The sequence below is a fragment of the Pseudoliparis swirei genome, chromosome 15 (assembly GCF_029220125.1).
Source record: "Pseudoliparis swirei isolate HS2019 ecotype Mariana Trench chromosome 15, NWPU_hadal_v1, whole genome shotgun sequence".
Taxonomy (NCBI): domain Eukaryota; kingdom Metazoa; phylum Chordata; class Actinopteri; order Perciformes; family Liparidae; genus Pseudoliparis; species Pseudoliparis swirei.
The window spans coordinates 19,684,129-19,701,658 of record NC_079402.1 but is presented as its reverse complement, the minus strand read 5'-3'; the positions used below and the strand labels follow the sequence as shown (position 1 = coordinate 19,701,658).

The following is a 17,530-nucleotide window of genomic DNA, read 5'->3' as shown; positions in this document are numbered from 1 at the left end:
AATAAACATATTTTGGTTGTGTCAAAAAAGTAATTTTCTCGATACGATGCCGTTTATGTTACGTTCATGTTGTCACTTGCGAGAAACTTTACGATGCTCGTCGACATCCTGCTTTCGAGGCACCACAAAGTCAAAATGTATATTTATCTGACTCATTTAAATATTATTTTTTTCACACTGATAAAAATTAATTATGGTTCGGTTATGTCGGTTAAAATACACCGTAAAAATGTGTGTTGACGACGAGTCGCAAATGACAACACGGTTTGTCTAATGTCGATGACGTCACTTGTGCGCGCCTCTCCTTGGCACTAGCAAGAAGGGAATATTGTGGCGAATGAGGCTCTTAACCGATGACCCGTCACCGCGAATTTAACGGTAGGTGTTTTATACTTGAGCAAAACAATTACTTGTTCGGGATGTTAATCCGTTTTTACGTCATATGCGTAAAATATTTGAAGAGGTGGTTTCAAACAAGTTCCTCCGTGCTTTCCATGCGTTGGCGCGTAACCGTTTGAGCGAGTTTTTAAATGTATATTTGAATTCCCCATATGTATTGTCATTACCAAAACTAAAGAATCCGCCCACTGATGTCTCAACAACCGCAGCAGACGTTGCCCTCCGCCCCAGGCTCCCCCGCGCTCGTGGTCACCAGCAACGTGCAGAAATACGCCATCAAGAAGAAGAAAGTCCTCAGCGCCGAAGAAGCCGAGCTGTTTGAACTCACCCAGGCTGCAGGCGTCACTGTGGACCAGGAGGTCTTCAAGTAAGTCGAACCATCAGAGACGTGGACACGGAGCAGGGCAATGCAAATCCATCCTCGTCCTCCTTCTTCTTCTTCTCCCCCAGGATCATTGTGGACCTGTTAAAGATGAACGTGGCTCCTCAGGCGGTCTTCCAGACTCTGAAGGCCATGTGTGCGGGCCAGAGGGTTGCTGAAGTCGGGGAGTCCTCCACCGTCTCCCACGCCGCCTCCGCTGTCAGCATCACCACCACGGCACCAACAGAGGCCAAAGGTGAGTGTCTGAACATAGTCACGCACACTGGCACCGTTAAAGTCGGGGCTTGTGGTTAAAGCTACGGGCCAATCGGCTCTTCCGTCAGGCGACGGCCAGGAGTTTCCCATCATGCCCTGGGGTCGTGCAGTCCTATCAAAAATGCTTAGTGGTCATACAAAATGAGCGAAGAGTATAAAATCAACCGGAATGTGCACTTTAAAACTTCTCTTTTCCGTCATGAAAGAGATGACGGATCCGGGAGTTGGGGGCGTGGTCAAGTCTGACACAAATCTACCCAGCATGCATTGTGCGGCGACCTCAAGTGATCCGTTTCTGTGCTGGGCACGGCTCATCCTGCTTTAAACTAAATCTTGAATATACACTTTTGCAGCACTACACATCCGCACTGCTTTTTGTTAACAGATCCCACAATGCAATGCGTTGTGTTTCACGAAGGTCAGGGTTCGTGCGGTCATGGAAAACCTGGAAAAGTCATGGAATTTAAAAATGGTCATTTCCAGGCCTGGAAAAGTCATGGAAAAAACTTAAATCATAAAAGTTTTGGAAAAGTCATGGAAATTTGTTATAATCACATCATTTACGCCGAGTTTGAAATCATTAATACGTTGTTTACCCCTCCTGTTACCTTCACATTTACTAACATATTTTACCCTCGGGGTCAATTTGACCCCAGCAATTAAAACCTCCAGAAAATTATTAGTTAATATTGTTTCCCAAGTTTAAGTGTGAGGTACTTTATGTTTGTTTGTTGACTACCTAAATAGCCCTTTAAATATATAAAAAAGTTGATATTTCTTACATGTTTGACACAGTGAAAAACAGCCTGGGGTCAAATTGACCCCAAAGAACACCGACGTTAAACATTGAATGGGGTCAAATTGACCCTAAAGGTAACAGGAGGGTTAAAGAAAAAGACGCTCAAAATATAAGCCGGCGTACGCTCTCAATACGCAAAATGTTCTACATTTTTCATGTTTATACCGAGATTTCAGTTTGGTCATGGAAATTAAAAATGTGTAAGACCCCTGGCAGGTGAACGCTTTGCCCCCCGACACGAACCAATTATGTGTCCGCGGATCCTTTTTGCGTGAAAAGGAACTCGCGGTCGGGCCAAAGTTCAGCTGCTCGGCTCTTCATGACAAAGTCGAGAAAAGGCGACGACTCCGAGTTTTTCTTTCTTTAATTCTTCACCTCGACCTCTCGGTTTGCTCTCGCTCTTCTCCCCGTGCTCTTTGGAGGTTCTATGCCTAACCCCCTCACTAACTGACACCCTTTCACCTCCACCCCCCTTTGCTGAGGTTTCCCACGCTGGTGCAGAAGATGGAAGCTAATCTTCGTTGCATGTCACAGTGCATTCTTTCTAATTTCCTTTTCTATCGTCTCCTTGAATTCAGTTTTTTCCTTCTTCTTCTACTTCTTCTTCTGTGCTTCCCGTTTACCGAAGAAGACGACTCGTCGGTTTCTGGAAAGACCCCTAAGCCTTCTGCAGCTGCCCCCTCAGCGCCAGGCTCCAGGGCCACACGAGTCAATGCTAAGATCGTGGTCTACGGCCCCCAAGACTCTCAAGGTCCCCCACCTGCTCCACCTCGTCCTCCACCCAGCCGCCTGCTTGCTTTTCTTTTCTTCCGTCTTGAGCGTAGACTTCACCGCATGCCGTGCCGTCCTCACTTCATCACGTCGAGTGGAAAGTGTGTGTGTGTGTGTGTGTGTGTGTGTCTGTGCATGTGACTAGAATGATATAACCTGCCCTTAAGTGGACATATTCAACGCACAATATACTATAAAAGGGGTATTAAGTCATCCTGAAGTTGGGAGATGTTATTCTTCTTTAATGAGGCTAAACAAAAAATGTATTCACTTTAGGAAATACGTTTTTATGAATTCCTTTTGAATGGATTTTTAAAATCTTCTTCTTCTCCTTCTCCTCCTCCCCCTCTTTCTTCTTCTTCTCCTCCTCCCCCTCTTTCTTCTTCTTCTTCTTCTTCTTCTCCCCCTCTTTCTTCTCCTCCTCCCCCTCTTTCTTCTTCTCCTCCTTCTCCCCCTCTTTCTTCTTCTCCTCATCCTCCTTCTCCCCCTTCTTCTTCTTCTTCCTCCTCCTCCTCATCCTACTATTCTTCTTCTCCTCCCCCTCTTTCTTCTTCTCCTCCTCCTTCTCCCCTCTTTCTTCTTCTCCTCCTCCCTCTTTCTTCTTCTTCTCCTCATCCTCCTTCTCCCCCTTCTTCTTCTTCCTCCTCCTCATCCTACTATTCTTCTTCCTCCTCCTCATCCTACTATTCTTCTTCTCCTCCTCTTCTTCTCCTCCTCCCCTCTTTCTTCTTCTTCTTCCTCTTTCTTCTCCTCCTCCTCCTCCTTCTTCTTCTTCTTCTTCCTCCTCATCCTCCTTCCCCCTTCTTCTTCTCCTCCTCCTCTCTTCTTCTATTCTTCTCCTCCCCCTCTTTCTTCTTCTTCTCCTCCTCTTCTTCTTCTTTTTCCTCTTCTTCTTATTCTTCTCCTCATCCTCTTTCTCCCCCTTCTTCTTCTTCCTCCTCCTCTTCCTCTTCTTCTTCTCCTCCTCCTCGTCTTCTCCTCCTCCCCCTCTTTCTTCTTTTTCTCCTCCTCCCTCTCTTTCTTCTTCTTTTTCTCCTCCTCCCTCTCTTTCTTCTTCTTTTTCTCCTCCTTCTCCCCCTTCTCCTCCTCCTCCTCCTATTCTTCTCCTCCTCCTCTTCCTCCTCCTCCTCACCCCGCGGTGTGTCTCTCTTTGTGCCGGCAGTGCGCGGTAAAACCGGCGCGAGCCACGGCGAGAAGAGCCGGGAGGCCTCCGGCCAGCGGGTGCAGCGGCAGCCCAGCGCCACCAGGGGGCAGAAGACCAAGAGCTCCGGCAGCAGCAGCTCCTCCTCCCAGATAAACTCCACGTAAGGTCACCAGCACCTGACCGCCTGTACATATGACGCTCCCCTCTACATGTCGGTTATTGTTATGTTTTTACCTGTATTACAAAAACATATTTAGTCATGTGGTTGTATTTGCTCTGACTTTGAGATAACTTTTTCCTCTACCTCATTGGAGGTGTATAGATTTTAAAGTCCCTTGATTGCCTTTTAGCTCTTCTTGGTACTGCGGGAATGCGACCTGAAACCAGGAACGACTTTGCATTTTCTGGTTTCCTCGTCTCGAAGTCGATCAAGAGATTTAAACATTTTGGTTCCATGGCGTCGGTTTATTTTAAAGCTTTCCCGTGCCTGTTGCTAACGTTGAGTCCTCCTCTAGCTCGGTGAAGTCATGTGACTCTGTTGCGGTTCTATAGTCGAACGTTAGCTTTTTATTCTGTTCCCACTTCTGCTGTTTGTGTTCACGCTTTAACATTCATAAAAAGTGGTGTTTATTTCTTTGAAGATGATCTCGGCGAACGAGAACACGCATGTTTTGTAAAACGTTTATTTTTGTGCGATAATCCCAAATGAACTGAAACGATCACGCCGACTTCCCGCAGAGAGGCGTGTGTGATGAGAACCGATGAAATAAAAAAACACTCCCACGACTCGACGGACTCCCCCGATGTGAACGGCGTCGATCCTTTAACGCTCGTCGCGTCACAACGTCCCGTCGACTCGCTCTCGTTATCGAGGAAAACAAAACGGCAAGCGCATCATCTCGTTTTTAGATTTTCTACTGGAAATGTGTGTCAATGTGCAACTTTTTTTCTTCTTTTCTTTTTATATTTAAATGATTCATCTTTAAATAAATCCAATAACAACATAACAACAGCTGTTTATCCTTTTTTATTGCATATTGTTTTGTTACGTAAGCAACGGTCCATCTTTTAACTCGGCTCAGAGCTGCAGATTTAAAACATTTTAAACATTACATACAGATGTATAAAATACTTCCTAATACTCGTATTGTCCCATTTGTCAAGCTGTTAGACTCCTCTCTCTCTCTGTCTCTCTCTCGCTCTCTCTCTCTCTCTGTCTCTCTCTCTCTCTCTCTCTCTCTCTCTCTCTCTCTGTCTCTCTCTCTCTCTCTCTCTCTCTCTGTCTCTCTCTCTCTCTGTCTCTCTCTCTGTCTCTCTGTCTCTGTCTCTCTCTCTCTGTCTCTGTCTCTCTCTCTGTCTCTGTCTCTCTCCCTCTGTCTCTCTCTCTCTCTCCGACAGCAAAAGGATCAAAAGAAAGTTAGTCTTCATTTCTCTTTCTTTCTTTCTTCGCTGAATGAACATCTGTTGTCTCTTCGTTTCTCGTTGAATGTCCGATCACGCCGTCGGCGTCTTGAGGAATGTTCCTCTGAAGGAGATGAAGCGTCTCCTTCAGGAGTCGCTCTCTGCTACTGATCTCACTCACCGGTGATGGACTCATTGATTTGTTTTTTCTCCTGTTGAAAGAGGAGTGTGTCCAACTTGCAGCGTTTTATATATATAAAAAAAAATTTAAGTGTGGAATTCGATGCCGGTGAATAGTCTATATTTAATATTTTTATATTTAATTAAATTTTACACTGCAGTCATTAGTATTATATTTGTGTATGCATATATGTTGTGTATATATATATATACATATATATTTTATTTTATATTTTACTTTGTATACTTTGCACAGTCGTTGTATTATATTTGTTTGTGTGTATATATATATATATACATATATATGTTTCATTTTATATACATATATATACTTCATTTTATATTTTACTTGTATACATCTATATCTTTCATCCCTGTTTTTTATATTTTATATTTTATTCTCGTGTGTTTAGTTTATTGGTGCTGCTACTGTGACGACAAATTTCCCCTTGGGGATTAATAAAGTATATATCCATCTAGTCTAACAGGCCGCCACATGGGGGCAGCAGAAGCACATTGCGATTAATATCGTCACCCATCTCTGACTTTGTTTTTGTTTTTGTTCTTCTTCTTCTTCTGCCATCGTGAATGAAAAGTGAACACGAACGCATTTGGCGTGCGCGTTCGTCGCGAAACGGCGCCGCCGGTCCACCTCGCGGCCGATGGCGCCGTGGGTTCAGGCTTTTATATGGAGCTTGCGGGGGTCTCTCTCTCTCTCTTTTCATTTTTCTTTTTATGTGGCCGTTTGTCCCGTTTATGAGCCGCCGCCTCTCTCCTCGCCGCTCTGCGTTGACGGCGGCGCGGCTGTAATTGATGGCACCTTATTGCTGTGGTGGAGCAGGTTTAATGGGGCTTGACAGAGCAAGAGAAAGCGGCATGCGACCAGGGAGGGACCCCCCCCCCCACACACACACACCATCCTCCATGTGTGTGTGCACATCACAGATGAGAATACAAACGGGGGCCCTGGGTGATTAGCTCGATTCCCACTGTTCTCGGTGGTCACGGTGACGGCGGCCTGTGCCTTGTGATCAAGGAGAAGCACCGGACGCCCCTCCGACTCCACTTCCGGGGAAATGAATGCTCGCCAGCTGTTAGTTCCTCCCCCCCCCTCCCATTTTTTTCCAAACTAAATTGTGTAAAACGGCCAGGAATTTATCTCCACACAAACTTGCTCCCGGGCTGCCGTCCCCGGTGTGACCTATAGGGGTCAGTGTGGGTCCAAGCTACCCATGTGCCACACACACACACACACACACACACACACACACACACACACACCTCCTTACCTACCGTGGGTTTCCATAGGCATCCACTCCAGCATTTTTTTTTGGATGTGTTTATTTTGTTATGAGGGAATTTCTTGGCTAGCGCAGGCTTCTCCATTAAATAGGGGAGTGTTACCCTTCACACACACGATTAAGAGTCGCGGACGTGCGTGCACACACTAGATGCACCATTAATCAATGGGGGCGATGAGATGATGGCATTGTGTGCGAGTGCAGGGCGAGCGGCGCGGTGAATAACGAGCGAGTCAAAGCTGTTGGCAAATCGTGAATGTGGAAGGTGTTGCTCTAAACCGAGTTCTCACGCCGCTCCCAGGTGACACAAAATACCGGGGAGAGAAGACACTATTTTAGGAGCCGATGTCACACCTCTCTTGTTTTTCTTTTCTTTTTTCTCCTTATTCCCCACTGAATCTCTTTCTCGGTGCGAGCGCTCGGGGGTTGTTTAGGTGTGGCGGAGGAACACCGTCCTGTTTTCTCTCCTTCCTCCTCCTCCTCCTCCTCCTCTCGGGGTATTATCCTCTCCTGTGAACTCTTGGTCCACATTTCTCTCTATAAATTTATAGGCCACTTTCCCCTCCCTTGTTGTCTCCCTACATTCAGTCCCTCCTCTAACCCCTTCACTCTCCATCATCACGCCCTCCCCCTCCCCCTCCTCCTCCATCACCCTCCTTGCCAGGCTGGCTGCAGATTGGCTATTTCCCGCACGCGCCCAGTAGAGCCCTTATCGGAGGTAAAGTGCTGATTGTCGGTCTGTCTCTCAGGCTGACTGACAGTTGGCGCCGCGCTGCTGAAATGCCTGATTTGGTCAATGTTTGTCTGTGGGGCCTTATCTCCACACCTTATATTAACTGCCTTGACAGTATGCGCAGGCAGTCTCTCTCCATCTTGTTTCTCCCCCACACACCTCCACCTCCCCTCCATCCTCTGTCTCTGTCTCCATTCACCGCTCTGCTACAGTCTTTCAACCGGCAGCTAAACACTTCCTGGCCGATCCTCCTCCTCCTCCTCCTCCTCCATCATCATCTCATCATTCTTCCTCTTGTTGTCGGATCAGCAGCTTTATTCCTTTTTTTTTTTTTTTTTGAGGAGCAGTTCTCATAAATAATTTTAAAAATGATCAGCTTTTCCTGTTCGTGGTATCAAGACATGCAGATATTCTTGGTTTCATCCTCCAGGTTTTTGAAATATCCATTGATCCTTGAGTTGAATGACATTTCTGTTTGTCAAACCATGGGAAGAATGTGTGAATAATAATATGTGTTATTAGTATGTTCTGATGGACCTGTCCTTCGCTCTAAAAAGGTTACGTGGTTTGTTTAATGGGATATAATTAGTATGTTCTGTGGATTATTCAGAGTAACGGGGAATATCTTCTTCCAGATTTTTTTTTCTGCCTAGTTTTTTTGAAATGGAGGCCAGCGTTTAAAAAATACTCCGTTCATGAGAAAAAGAAAAAAAAACGATTAATTTTTGCCGTTTTCACATTTAATTTCGTCCGCGAGGTGTTGGAAAAAGTTTTCTGCAGGTTTTAATTGTAATCAAACTGCTTCTGAACTCGACCAACCTGAGTCTGACTGAAAGAACATCGAGCGCTGTCTCTCTATTCCTTGTAATTAGTGTAATTACCGGGTTACCAATCCAATCTTACTACAAACTTCCCGGGAAAAAGGATCAGGGATTTATATAGCTCGCAAATGAAGCGTGAGATGCGAAGAAAAGACATAATGTGATGTTCAAAGCTCTGAAAAAAGGTAGTTAGTGAGATGAAGTTCCCTTTTCCTCACGCTTAAAGCATCAATGTTTTATTTCCCAACATATAGCTATGTTATAAGGGAAGAAGTATTCTGACTTTATTAAAATACTGCACATTTAGTTTATTTTAGTTTCCTAACGTATAAATGATGTGTCAAGTCCAAATCTATTTTAATCACAAACAAACCTGAAAGTCCTCTTTTAGGACTCAAATCCTGAAGCGTCATAAACATTTTATTTTTAAATGAATTGAGTGACTTCCACAAAGGAGGCTGTACACAATACGTAGTCTTTAAAAAAGCCTAAGAAATAATAACATGTGAGAACATAAGTACTTTAGCGAAATTACCTCTGAACACCTGCATTGATTGGCAGATACTTCATAACAGAGTTGCTTAAAAAACTTTAAAAGTCTAATAATATTCTGCTTTTCTTGTCTTCGATACATCCGAAGAGCTTCATTGGAACACATGACTGTCATTGGGTGACATGTTTCTTCTTCGCTGTATTTATTTTGACTTGTTTGCCATCCTGCTGACGCAAAGACGCACCAGAGCCCCGAATGTGGATCAATCCGCCACTGAAAATAGTCCCCACACTAACTTCTTGTTGATCAACCTTCACTAGGAACTTGCTGTGTTATTTGTAGTTAGTTATTTTTTTATTTTTTAGGGCTAACGATGTTGATCATTCGTTAGTCTTCAGATTATTTATTAGATTAATTGTTTGGTCTATACAATGTAAGAAAATTGTGAAAATCATGTTGTTGGACTATCAAGGTCTTTAAATGTTAGTTTAAAAAAAATCCAAAACCAGAAGATTTTCAGTTCATCGTGAATAAGTTGGAAATATAAATATTTTAGAGGCTGATTTTAGAGCCTTGTTTACTGCTACTAAATGTGTTAAAGCAACAAAAAGGTATTAATGGTTCACATGTTGTGAAACTCAAATGTTTTTGATGCTATTATAAGAAACTTATAAGTCTTTTATTAACATACTTAAACAAACTGTTAAGTTTCATGAAGTAGCTTCTAACCGTCTTTATAATCTAACAGTAAAAGCGTTACAATTCTGTTATAAACACTTATATAGTGGTCTTAACACACAATAATGTTAATTATCATCAAGTACTTTGAACCTGTTAAGTAACGCTCTTAATACAAAGCCATAACAATTTATTTAGCCTTTTTAAGAAGTAAACCAATATTTTAAGACTTTTTAATGATATTTATTTTCAGTAAAAACCAGTAGAACTGCAACTCTTTAAAATAGAGTAAATAAACTAAATGAATTAAAAAAAAAATCGTAATTAAGTTTAAAATAAAGTCAAATTAAATAATGATCCAATGAGTTTAGAGCTGAGAGCCACAGACAGAAAGTTATTGATATTATTATTATTGAAAGTTACAAATATTGAGCGTCAGTTTTTCTGGGGATTTGTTGACGATACCAAAAACAACAACAACAACAACACAACGTCGACCTCTAACATTGAGTTGACTTCACCGACATAAGGAGCAATACACCAAAGTGATTGTAATTAACGAGGTGAGTGTATAAACTGTACTGACGAGAGTCGACACACACACACACAGACTGAGGAGGTAAACACGGCCTCTTAAGCCTTATTTATTTATTCCCTTTATTAGCACGAGGCTGTTCATTCCGTCTGTTAATGGCAGCTGTGGGAACGAATAGAGTTCACACTAACTTGGACCCCTATAGTGTGGCATGCTGTCAGGTAGCACACACACACACACACACACACACACACACACGTAAAACACTCGCGCTCTCCACAGCTGCCTGCGAGGTGCGTCTCACATTAATTGTTTTCTGAAATCTCTGAAGTTCGGCGTCGCTGCAGGAAGGTGCCTCGGAGCGCCGTCGACAGGCTGCTCTCGCGTTGTGACTACAGCGAGCTGCGACGCGGACGCTTTTAACCTCGGTGTTTTAATTCACTTCCTGTGTGTGTGTGTGTGTGTGTGTCTGAGTCCTGCACACGCCATGTCTGCCGACTCTTCCCGCGGTTGGTTTTTACGCAGGTCAACGTGCTGCAAATAGAACTTTATTTATATATTCTCACTACTTTCTGCTGGAGAAACCATTCCTGTGGCGCCTTCCACCTCCGACGCCACCGGAGCGGTAAGCGATCCGATATGTCGAGTGCGGGATGACCCGCAGTTCAAATAAACAAACGAAATGAAATCCTCTCTTTACCTTTTTAAGTTTCGAAATATTCGCGAGCGTTTTGAGAGTTTTCACAGAGACGTGTTGCTTGTTTTTAGGCACTTGATTCCCGTTTTGATTTTTTCAGTTCCCGTCGTTGCGTTTTAAAGAGTAAGAAGTGGGCGAAGACGTCGGTACGTCGCCATCTTGGCTTTTTGCAACCAGTGAACAGGAAGCAACGTATCCGGACCGTGGAGGAGAGACGGCGTGAATGACTGGCAGCGACCTGTCAATCACAGTGTAGCTCCGCCCCTAAATCGTACCCTGCTCTATGGTCTGTTTCACTCTAAATGGACCATAATTTATGAAATGAGCATCACGCTGTATTGAAGAAGACTTGAAACTCGAGATGGAGACATAAACTAATGTTTACAATCATCAGTCATGTTCCCATATTCTTCTATTTGCCAGAAACACTTCTTGGCTTCGCTCGTCGGAACCGGAGGTTTCCGTCTGGTTTCTCTCCAGTAAATGGAGTTGTATTTGTAAAGCTCCTTTCCAGACGTCCGATCATCCCGAGCACTCGCACTTCGAGAATCCGGGGGGGATCGAATCGCCGAGCCTCGGATCGGAACACGACCCTCTCGACCTCTGAGGACTGGCCGCCCGCCTTGACCGGGACTCTCTGGCAGAAGAGAGATTAGCTTTGTTTATAATCGGCATAATATTCATATTTTGACTCGTCAGCTGCAGCTGCTCTTACAAAGTACGTCATGAGACTTTTCGGGGGAGATAAGGAGCCTGCATGTGAGCCAGAGGGTCAAAGTTCAACGTGTTCGGTCCTCATTGTGTGCAGTGCACGTTCTTTGTTTGGGCTGCAGAACATTATGAAAGTAAAAAGTATGCGATCTGCATTTTTTGTTTCATTAAAACGTTAATTAAGTGAATCATTCGAAACATTACACAGTATTATGTTTTAATACAATACACTTATTCATATTATTATCATTAAGTACTCTCATGAGGTACTTTACTATTGTCACGCTACTTCAATTCAATTCAATTCAGTTTATTTGTATAGCCCAATTTCACAAATTACAAATTTGTCTCGGAGTGCTTTACAATCTGTACTGAGACATCCCCCCCCCAAACCTCACATCGGACCAGGAAAATAGGATGGACAGATGCAATAGATGTAATGTGTACAGAAGGACAGATTTAGAGTTAAAATACATTCAATGAATATGACAGAGTGTATGAATAGTTCATAGTAGGCATATTTCACGATCCATCAGGCAGATGGCGGTGGGGAGGAGTGGCGGAGTCTCAACAGGACAGTGGCGCGTCATGAGCAGGAATTCCACGACCCAGGCGATCCATCAGGCAGATAGGATCTATGTCCGTCTCATAGGTCCGATGACCCCATGCGTAAAAGTCAAAAGGACTATTGAGAGATGAAAATTCATCCTTGAGGAAAAAAAGAGAGGAATGGGGTCAGTGCATCCTAAGCGTCCCCGGCGGCTATAAGCCTATAGCAGCATATCAACAAGTAGTCCGCATTTAGGTAGTGCTCTCTCAGGTAGGGCAATATATGGTCGACAAGCTCCTTAAGATATGATGGAGCATCACCAATCAAGGCTTTGTGTTAAGAGAAGAATTTTAAAAGTGATTCTTGATTTTTGCAGTAATCCAGTCTCAATAACGAGACGCGTGAACCAATTTTTCTGCATCTTTGGCAATGCCGTCTACAGAATCCACATCACCAGATAATTGATCTCTGAGGTGCTCAGGGCCGATTAAATTACTCGGTTTTGTCTGTAAATAAAATTGGTCCAGACACAGTGGAACTCCGTGATTGATTAACGTGGGTGGTCGAGGCGTCATCGTTTACAAATACAAACTGAGATCGATCTGATAAATAGGATTTAAACCAAATTAGTGCCGTGCCTGAAATGCCAATCGACTGCTCCAGTCTCTGTAACAGGATGTCATGAAGACCAGGACAGAGGAGTCCTTTATCTGCTGCCATTTGATTGAAATTTCTCAAATAAACTATTATGATGTAAAAGTCGCACAACTGATTTGAGGCATAATTAAAGGCAAAACGTCTTTAAGCAGCCTCGTGGGATGGGGTCCAAGAGACAGGTAGGCGTGGAAGTAGAAACCGTTGAAAATAATTGGTCACGGTTGATAGGAGAAAATCCTCAATATACAATAGGGCATACAAGCGGTTTCCAAGGCCATTCCACTTGAGGACAGATTGGCACTGGTTATGTAATAGTTAAATTCATAAAGTCATTACCACGAAACCGGGGGTTGTTTTATTTTTTCTTGAGATAGTTTGAGCATCATATCGTTCAGCAGCTTCGTGACGTTGCTTCTGTCTTCTTCTTCAGAGGGCCATCGAGTCCAGTGTCATTCTCAGAGAGCCTATGGCACTGTCAACAAGATGATCAATCTGATCAGTTAGACATCTAGTGTAGAAACTTTTGACTACGGAGTACACTCCGGTAGTATAAATTCAAAAGTTATGAGGTTGTGGTCTGACAGAGGCAATCATTATCAACATCCACATGGATATTAAAATCTCCAACAATAATAACTTTATCGGTTTTAAGAACCAAACTTGATATAAATTCTGAGAATTCAGATATAAACTCTGAATATGGACCTGGTGGCGGTACAGAATCAAAAATCGAATTGGTTGTAGTCTTTTCCAGGTTGGATGTGAAAGACTAAGAACAAGGCTTTCAAATGAGATGTAGTGTAATTTTGGTTGAGGATTAATTCGATTCAATGATGGTGCTACTCCCTCTCTCGACGGTGCCTCGAGGAATGTTTCAGGCAGACATATTCTTCATGGCTCAGCCAGGTTTCAGTTAGGCAACATAAATCAATGTGATTATCTGATATTAAATCATTCAGTAACACAGCTTTAGATGACAGAGATCGAATATTTAGGAGACCACATTTAATAGACCTATTTTGTTGCACTGCTGAAATAATTGTGTTAACTTGTATAAGGTTATTGTGTACGACTCCTCTTCTGCTTACTTTTGATTTATTTAATTGAAGTGGTACTTCATTTTAGAGGAAAATATTGACGACGATGTAGTTTTTTATTTGACATACAACACATATGAGCTAATGACATATTGTGATTTTTAAAAATAGATTAAAATACCTTTAAAGTTTAACAAAGTCGCTCCACTAACTACTACTCCAGTAAAATATTACATACACATTAATGGTAATAATAATGCCAAAATATAACACTACAGCAGGTATTGGTCCATTTTTGTCTGCGTTTACTTTTAATGCGATACTTTATGTACATAAAAAAAAAAAATACACACCTGCTGGAGAACTTTTATGCCGTCGTTCTACTTTTACTTGAGCGAGGGCCGAGAACTCTTCCTCCATCACCGCCCGCCGCCCTCTGCTCTTCTTTTCTCCCACTATTTACTAGCCCGCATAATTAATCAATTAGGTAACCGTCGCATTCCTCGGAGGCGTACAGCTGCAGAGCGAGGACGCCGAGGACGACCACTTCCTCTCGTCAAAATGTTGTGCGTCTCCGAAGCGCCCGGATGAGATGTGCCGCTGACCCGCCAGGCGACTCGACGAAGGTCCATTTGAAGCGCTTTGTTACTCCGGGAAGAATAAGTGTGGGAGCCGCGAGAAGAAGGCGCACCGTAACCGCGCTGTGGATTACGAGAAAAGAGGACTTTAATCATTTACCAATTAAGACACTTCCAAAGGTGTTTTGTGTGCGTGTGTGTGTGTGTGTTACTTCACATTCCTTTTAATTAAAGTCAGAGACGCAGGTTACTCGTCTATCTTTGTTTGATTTCGTGGATTTTCAATTCTTTGTGTTTTTTTAAAAATGCAAAAGATTTAAATTTCCCTTTTTTAATTATGCGTATTTAATGAATACACCTTCGCTTTACAGTTCTGGGGAACTTTTTAAACCCGTCGAGTCGGAATCGCTTTTCACCCGCAAAGCTTTGTTTGTTTTTGTTTTCGGTGGCACGTTTAAAGAAAAAAGAAGGGTAAAAAAAATGTCGCTTGTGAAATGCAAAGCGATCGGAGACAATTAAAGGCATAAAAGATGTTTTGTTTTTTGTACGTGTTATTTTGTGTTTGTTTTGAATTGTCTGTTCGGCGAGAGCGACGGCAGCAACTTTTTACTGCTGCCGCAGTTCAACTTTTCCTGTGTGTGTGTGTGAGAGCTTCCACGTGTGTGTGTGTGTGTGTGTGTGTGTGTGCATAATGCATAAACATCTCCAGGTGTGTGCAGGACAGCATGTCCCCCCTCATCCCCGCCCCCAGGAATCCGTCATATGTCACAGGTGTTATGTCATGATGTCACCGCTTTGACAAAATACCAGCAGTGTTTTGCATGTGTAAAGGCAGATTATGTATTTTTTTTCTTTCTTTTCCGCCACATGTTTTGACCCTGGTTTATCTACACACACACGTGCATGTGTGTGTGTGTGTGTGTGTGTGTACATGCACGAGGAACAGTGTTTCGTGTCGGCCGTGCGCCCCGACAGCCTGCTGTGCTGCTCGCCCCATTGTGCGTCGGCCCCTCGCACAACGGCTTCGCTGGAATAATGCCAACAACTACCTCCATTGTACCCCGCTCTGAAAAGACTGAAAGAGCTCACACACACACACACACACACACACACCTGTCTGTCAAACCACATGGCAAAAGCCATACAATTACCCTATAACATGATGAATATTTACATACACTGCTGATCCTGTTGAGGTTAATGCCGTTTTCATTCGGCTCCTTTTTTTTTGTGCCTCAGTGGTTCGAACGCCGTCGCACCTGAATTTAGAAGTTTGCAATTAATTTGGGACTTGACAGTTTATTAATGAAGGAAGGAGCTTCCTGGAGTCTCAGCGGCCCGCCGGACGAACAATGTGGCTGCAGTGTTGTGGTTTTGTGGGGGGGTGGGGGGGGGGGGGGTTCCTGACTAACCTTGATGCAATCATCCCCTCGTCCCTCCTGGCTCTTCCTTCCACCGGCTCTTCATTAAAACGTTAAGCGGGCGATTTAATGTGTCCGTGATTCGAGATCTCTCTCTCTGAGAGTTCTGCTTCGACTCTAATCCAGTTGGGGTTAAAGGACTTTAACGTCAAATCGGGGGAAACATTTTAATTATTTTCAACATTTGAAATCGTAAAAAAATAAATAAAAGAAGAGCCGTGCATCCTTCCAGAGACGGTGTGCAGGTGGGTAATCCACACTGCTCACCGTTACTACTTTTAACGAATAAACTAGTCCCAAGATGAAAACTGTTGATACTTCATTATCCAGACATTTGTAATTCTACGTTCCAATGTTTTTTAATATAGATTTTCAATACTGGGGGCACCAGACACATAATACAGTTCTCAGCCATTGTTTTGGATGCAGAAATGTTAAAAACTGAAACAAGGTGCAACTCGTTAGAGTTCAGATCTCCTCCAGGTGCGTCTCCCCGGTCCCCCTCCCTCAAATAAAGGGGGGAGGCAGACAGAAACATGGATTCATCAACTCCCGTCGGGCCTAAAGTTGGCGGATCAAAACATATCGGGCGGAAATAATTTGCAGATGAGACGTCGGTTGTTGGAGCTACGGCGGCGACGTTAAAAGACGACTAACAAAACGTTCGTTCTTTCTTCCACCGGAGGAGTCGTCGGCGATCACTCGCGGACGATGTCGTCCGGTTCAAGAGGAGCGAGGAATCGGCCGTCGGCGATGTTGCAGAACAACAGACGGTCAATTAAAACAAAGAGAGTCGTGAACCACGGCAACCGGAAGAGGTCTTTGAGCCTCCAGTAGGTATGTGGGATTAAGGGAGGACACACACACACACACACGCACACACACACACACACACAGCTGAAAGCAAGAAATACAACCTGCATGACCACCATTGGAGGTATAGGTGAGGAAATATTTTTGTTTTTATAATTTGGGTGAACGAACCCTTTAAAGTTTACGTACACTACCGTTCAAAAGTTTGGGGTCATCCAGACAATTTCGTGTCTTCCATGAAAACTCACTTTTATTTATCAAATGAATTGAAAATTGAATATAAAATATAGTCAAGACATTGACAAGGTTAGAAATAATGATTCATATTTGAAGTATTAATTTTGTTCTTCAAACTTCAAGCTCAAAGGAAGGCCAGTTGTACAGTTTATATCACCAGCATAACTGTTTTCAGCTGTGCTAACATAATTGCACAAGGGTTTTCTAATCAGATATTAGTCTTCTAAGGCGATTAGCAAACACAATGTACCATTAGACCACTGGAGTGATAGTTGATGGAAATGGACCTCTATACACCTCTGGAGATATTTCATTAGAAACCAGATGTTTCCACCTAGAATAGTCATTTACCACATTAACAATGTATAGAGTGTATTTTTGATTAATCTTATCTTTATTGAAAAAACAGTGCTTTTCTTTGAAAAATAAAGACATTTCTAAGTGACCCCAAACTTTTGAACGGTAGTGTACCAAATTTGATTGAGTGTATTTGTGTATTTAGGGAGGGCGGGTGAGGAGGGGGGGGGGGTGTAATGTGCAGCTCACGTCGACGTGATGAAATCACCGTTGATGCAAAAGTGTGTCTTTAGATTTTGACAGAAATAACAGACTTTCAAGACATTTTTTTCCTCCGTTTTCGAGCAGCATCTCAAACACATTATTTAATTCTCTCGTCCCTCACGCGCTTCTCTCCATCTTTACATTTTCACTCTCTCTTCCCGTCTCCTCTGACTGTCTTATTTCTTTCTTAAAAGAAAAAACCCAACCTGTCTCTCGCCGCCCTCTAGCACCCTCATATTCTGTCTCGCTCTATCTCTGCCTCCCCCCCCCCCCGCCGCCCCTCCCTCTACACACTACCCACCCCCTCTCCCCCCTCTCTCTCGCTTTTCCCCTGGCAGGCTCGTGATTGACACTTACAAATTACCCGGCGGCAGTG

The 17,530-nt window shown here is 43.4% G+C and overlaps 2 protein-coding genes across 4 annotated transcripts in view; both read left to right on the top strand.

The window, feature by feature from the left end:
- Nucleotides 1-269: 269 nt before the first annotated feature.
- Nucleotides 270-16,725, top strand: mzt2b (mitotic spindle organizing protein 2B). Of its 3 annotated transcripts, none has more exons than XM_056432207.1 (5): nt 270-378; nt 578-766; nt 850-1,016; nt 3,769-3,910; nt 16,229-16,725. In XM_056432207.1, exons 2-5 carry the CDS (start codon nt 591-593, stop codon nt 16,323-16,325), a joined length of 582 nt encoding a protein of 193 aa, XP_056288182.1. In that variant the 5' UTR covers nt 270-378; nt 578-590; the 3' UTR covers nt 16,326-16,725. The 3 variants fall into 3 exon arrangements, with proteins under 3 accessions (XP_056288182.1, XP_056288184.1, XP_056288183.1); XM_056432209.1 differs by lacking the exon at nt 16,229-16,725 and adding an exon at nt 2,464-2,586 and having other exon boundaries at nt 3,769-4,891; XM_056432208.1 differs by lacking the exon at nt 16,229-16,725 and having other exon boundaries at nt 3,769-4,891.
- The window catches only part of lhx5 (LIM homeobox 5), an 89,063-nt gene continuing 87,896 nt past the window's right edge, over nt 16,364-17,530 (top strand). Inside the window, exon 1 of the mRNA XM_056432204.1 lies at nt 16,364-16,380. The gene's annotated coding sequence lies outside the window, so the exon portion shown is untranslated. The remainder of the gene's footprint in view (nt 16,381-17,530) is intronic.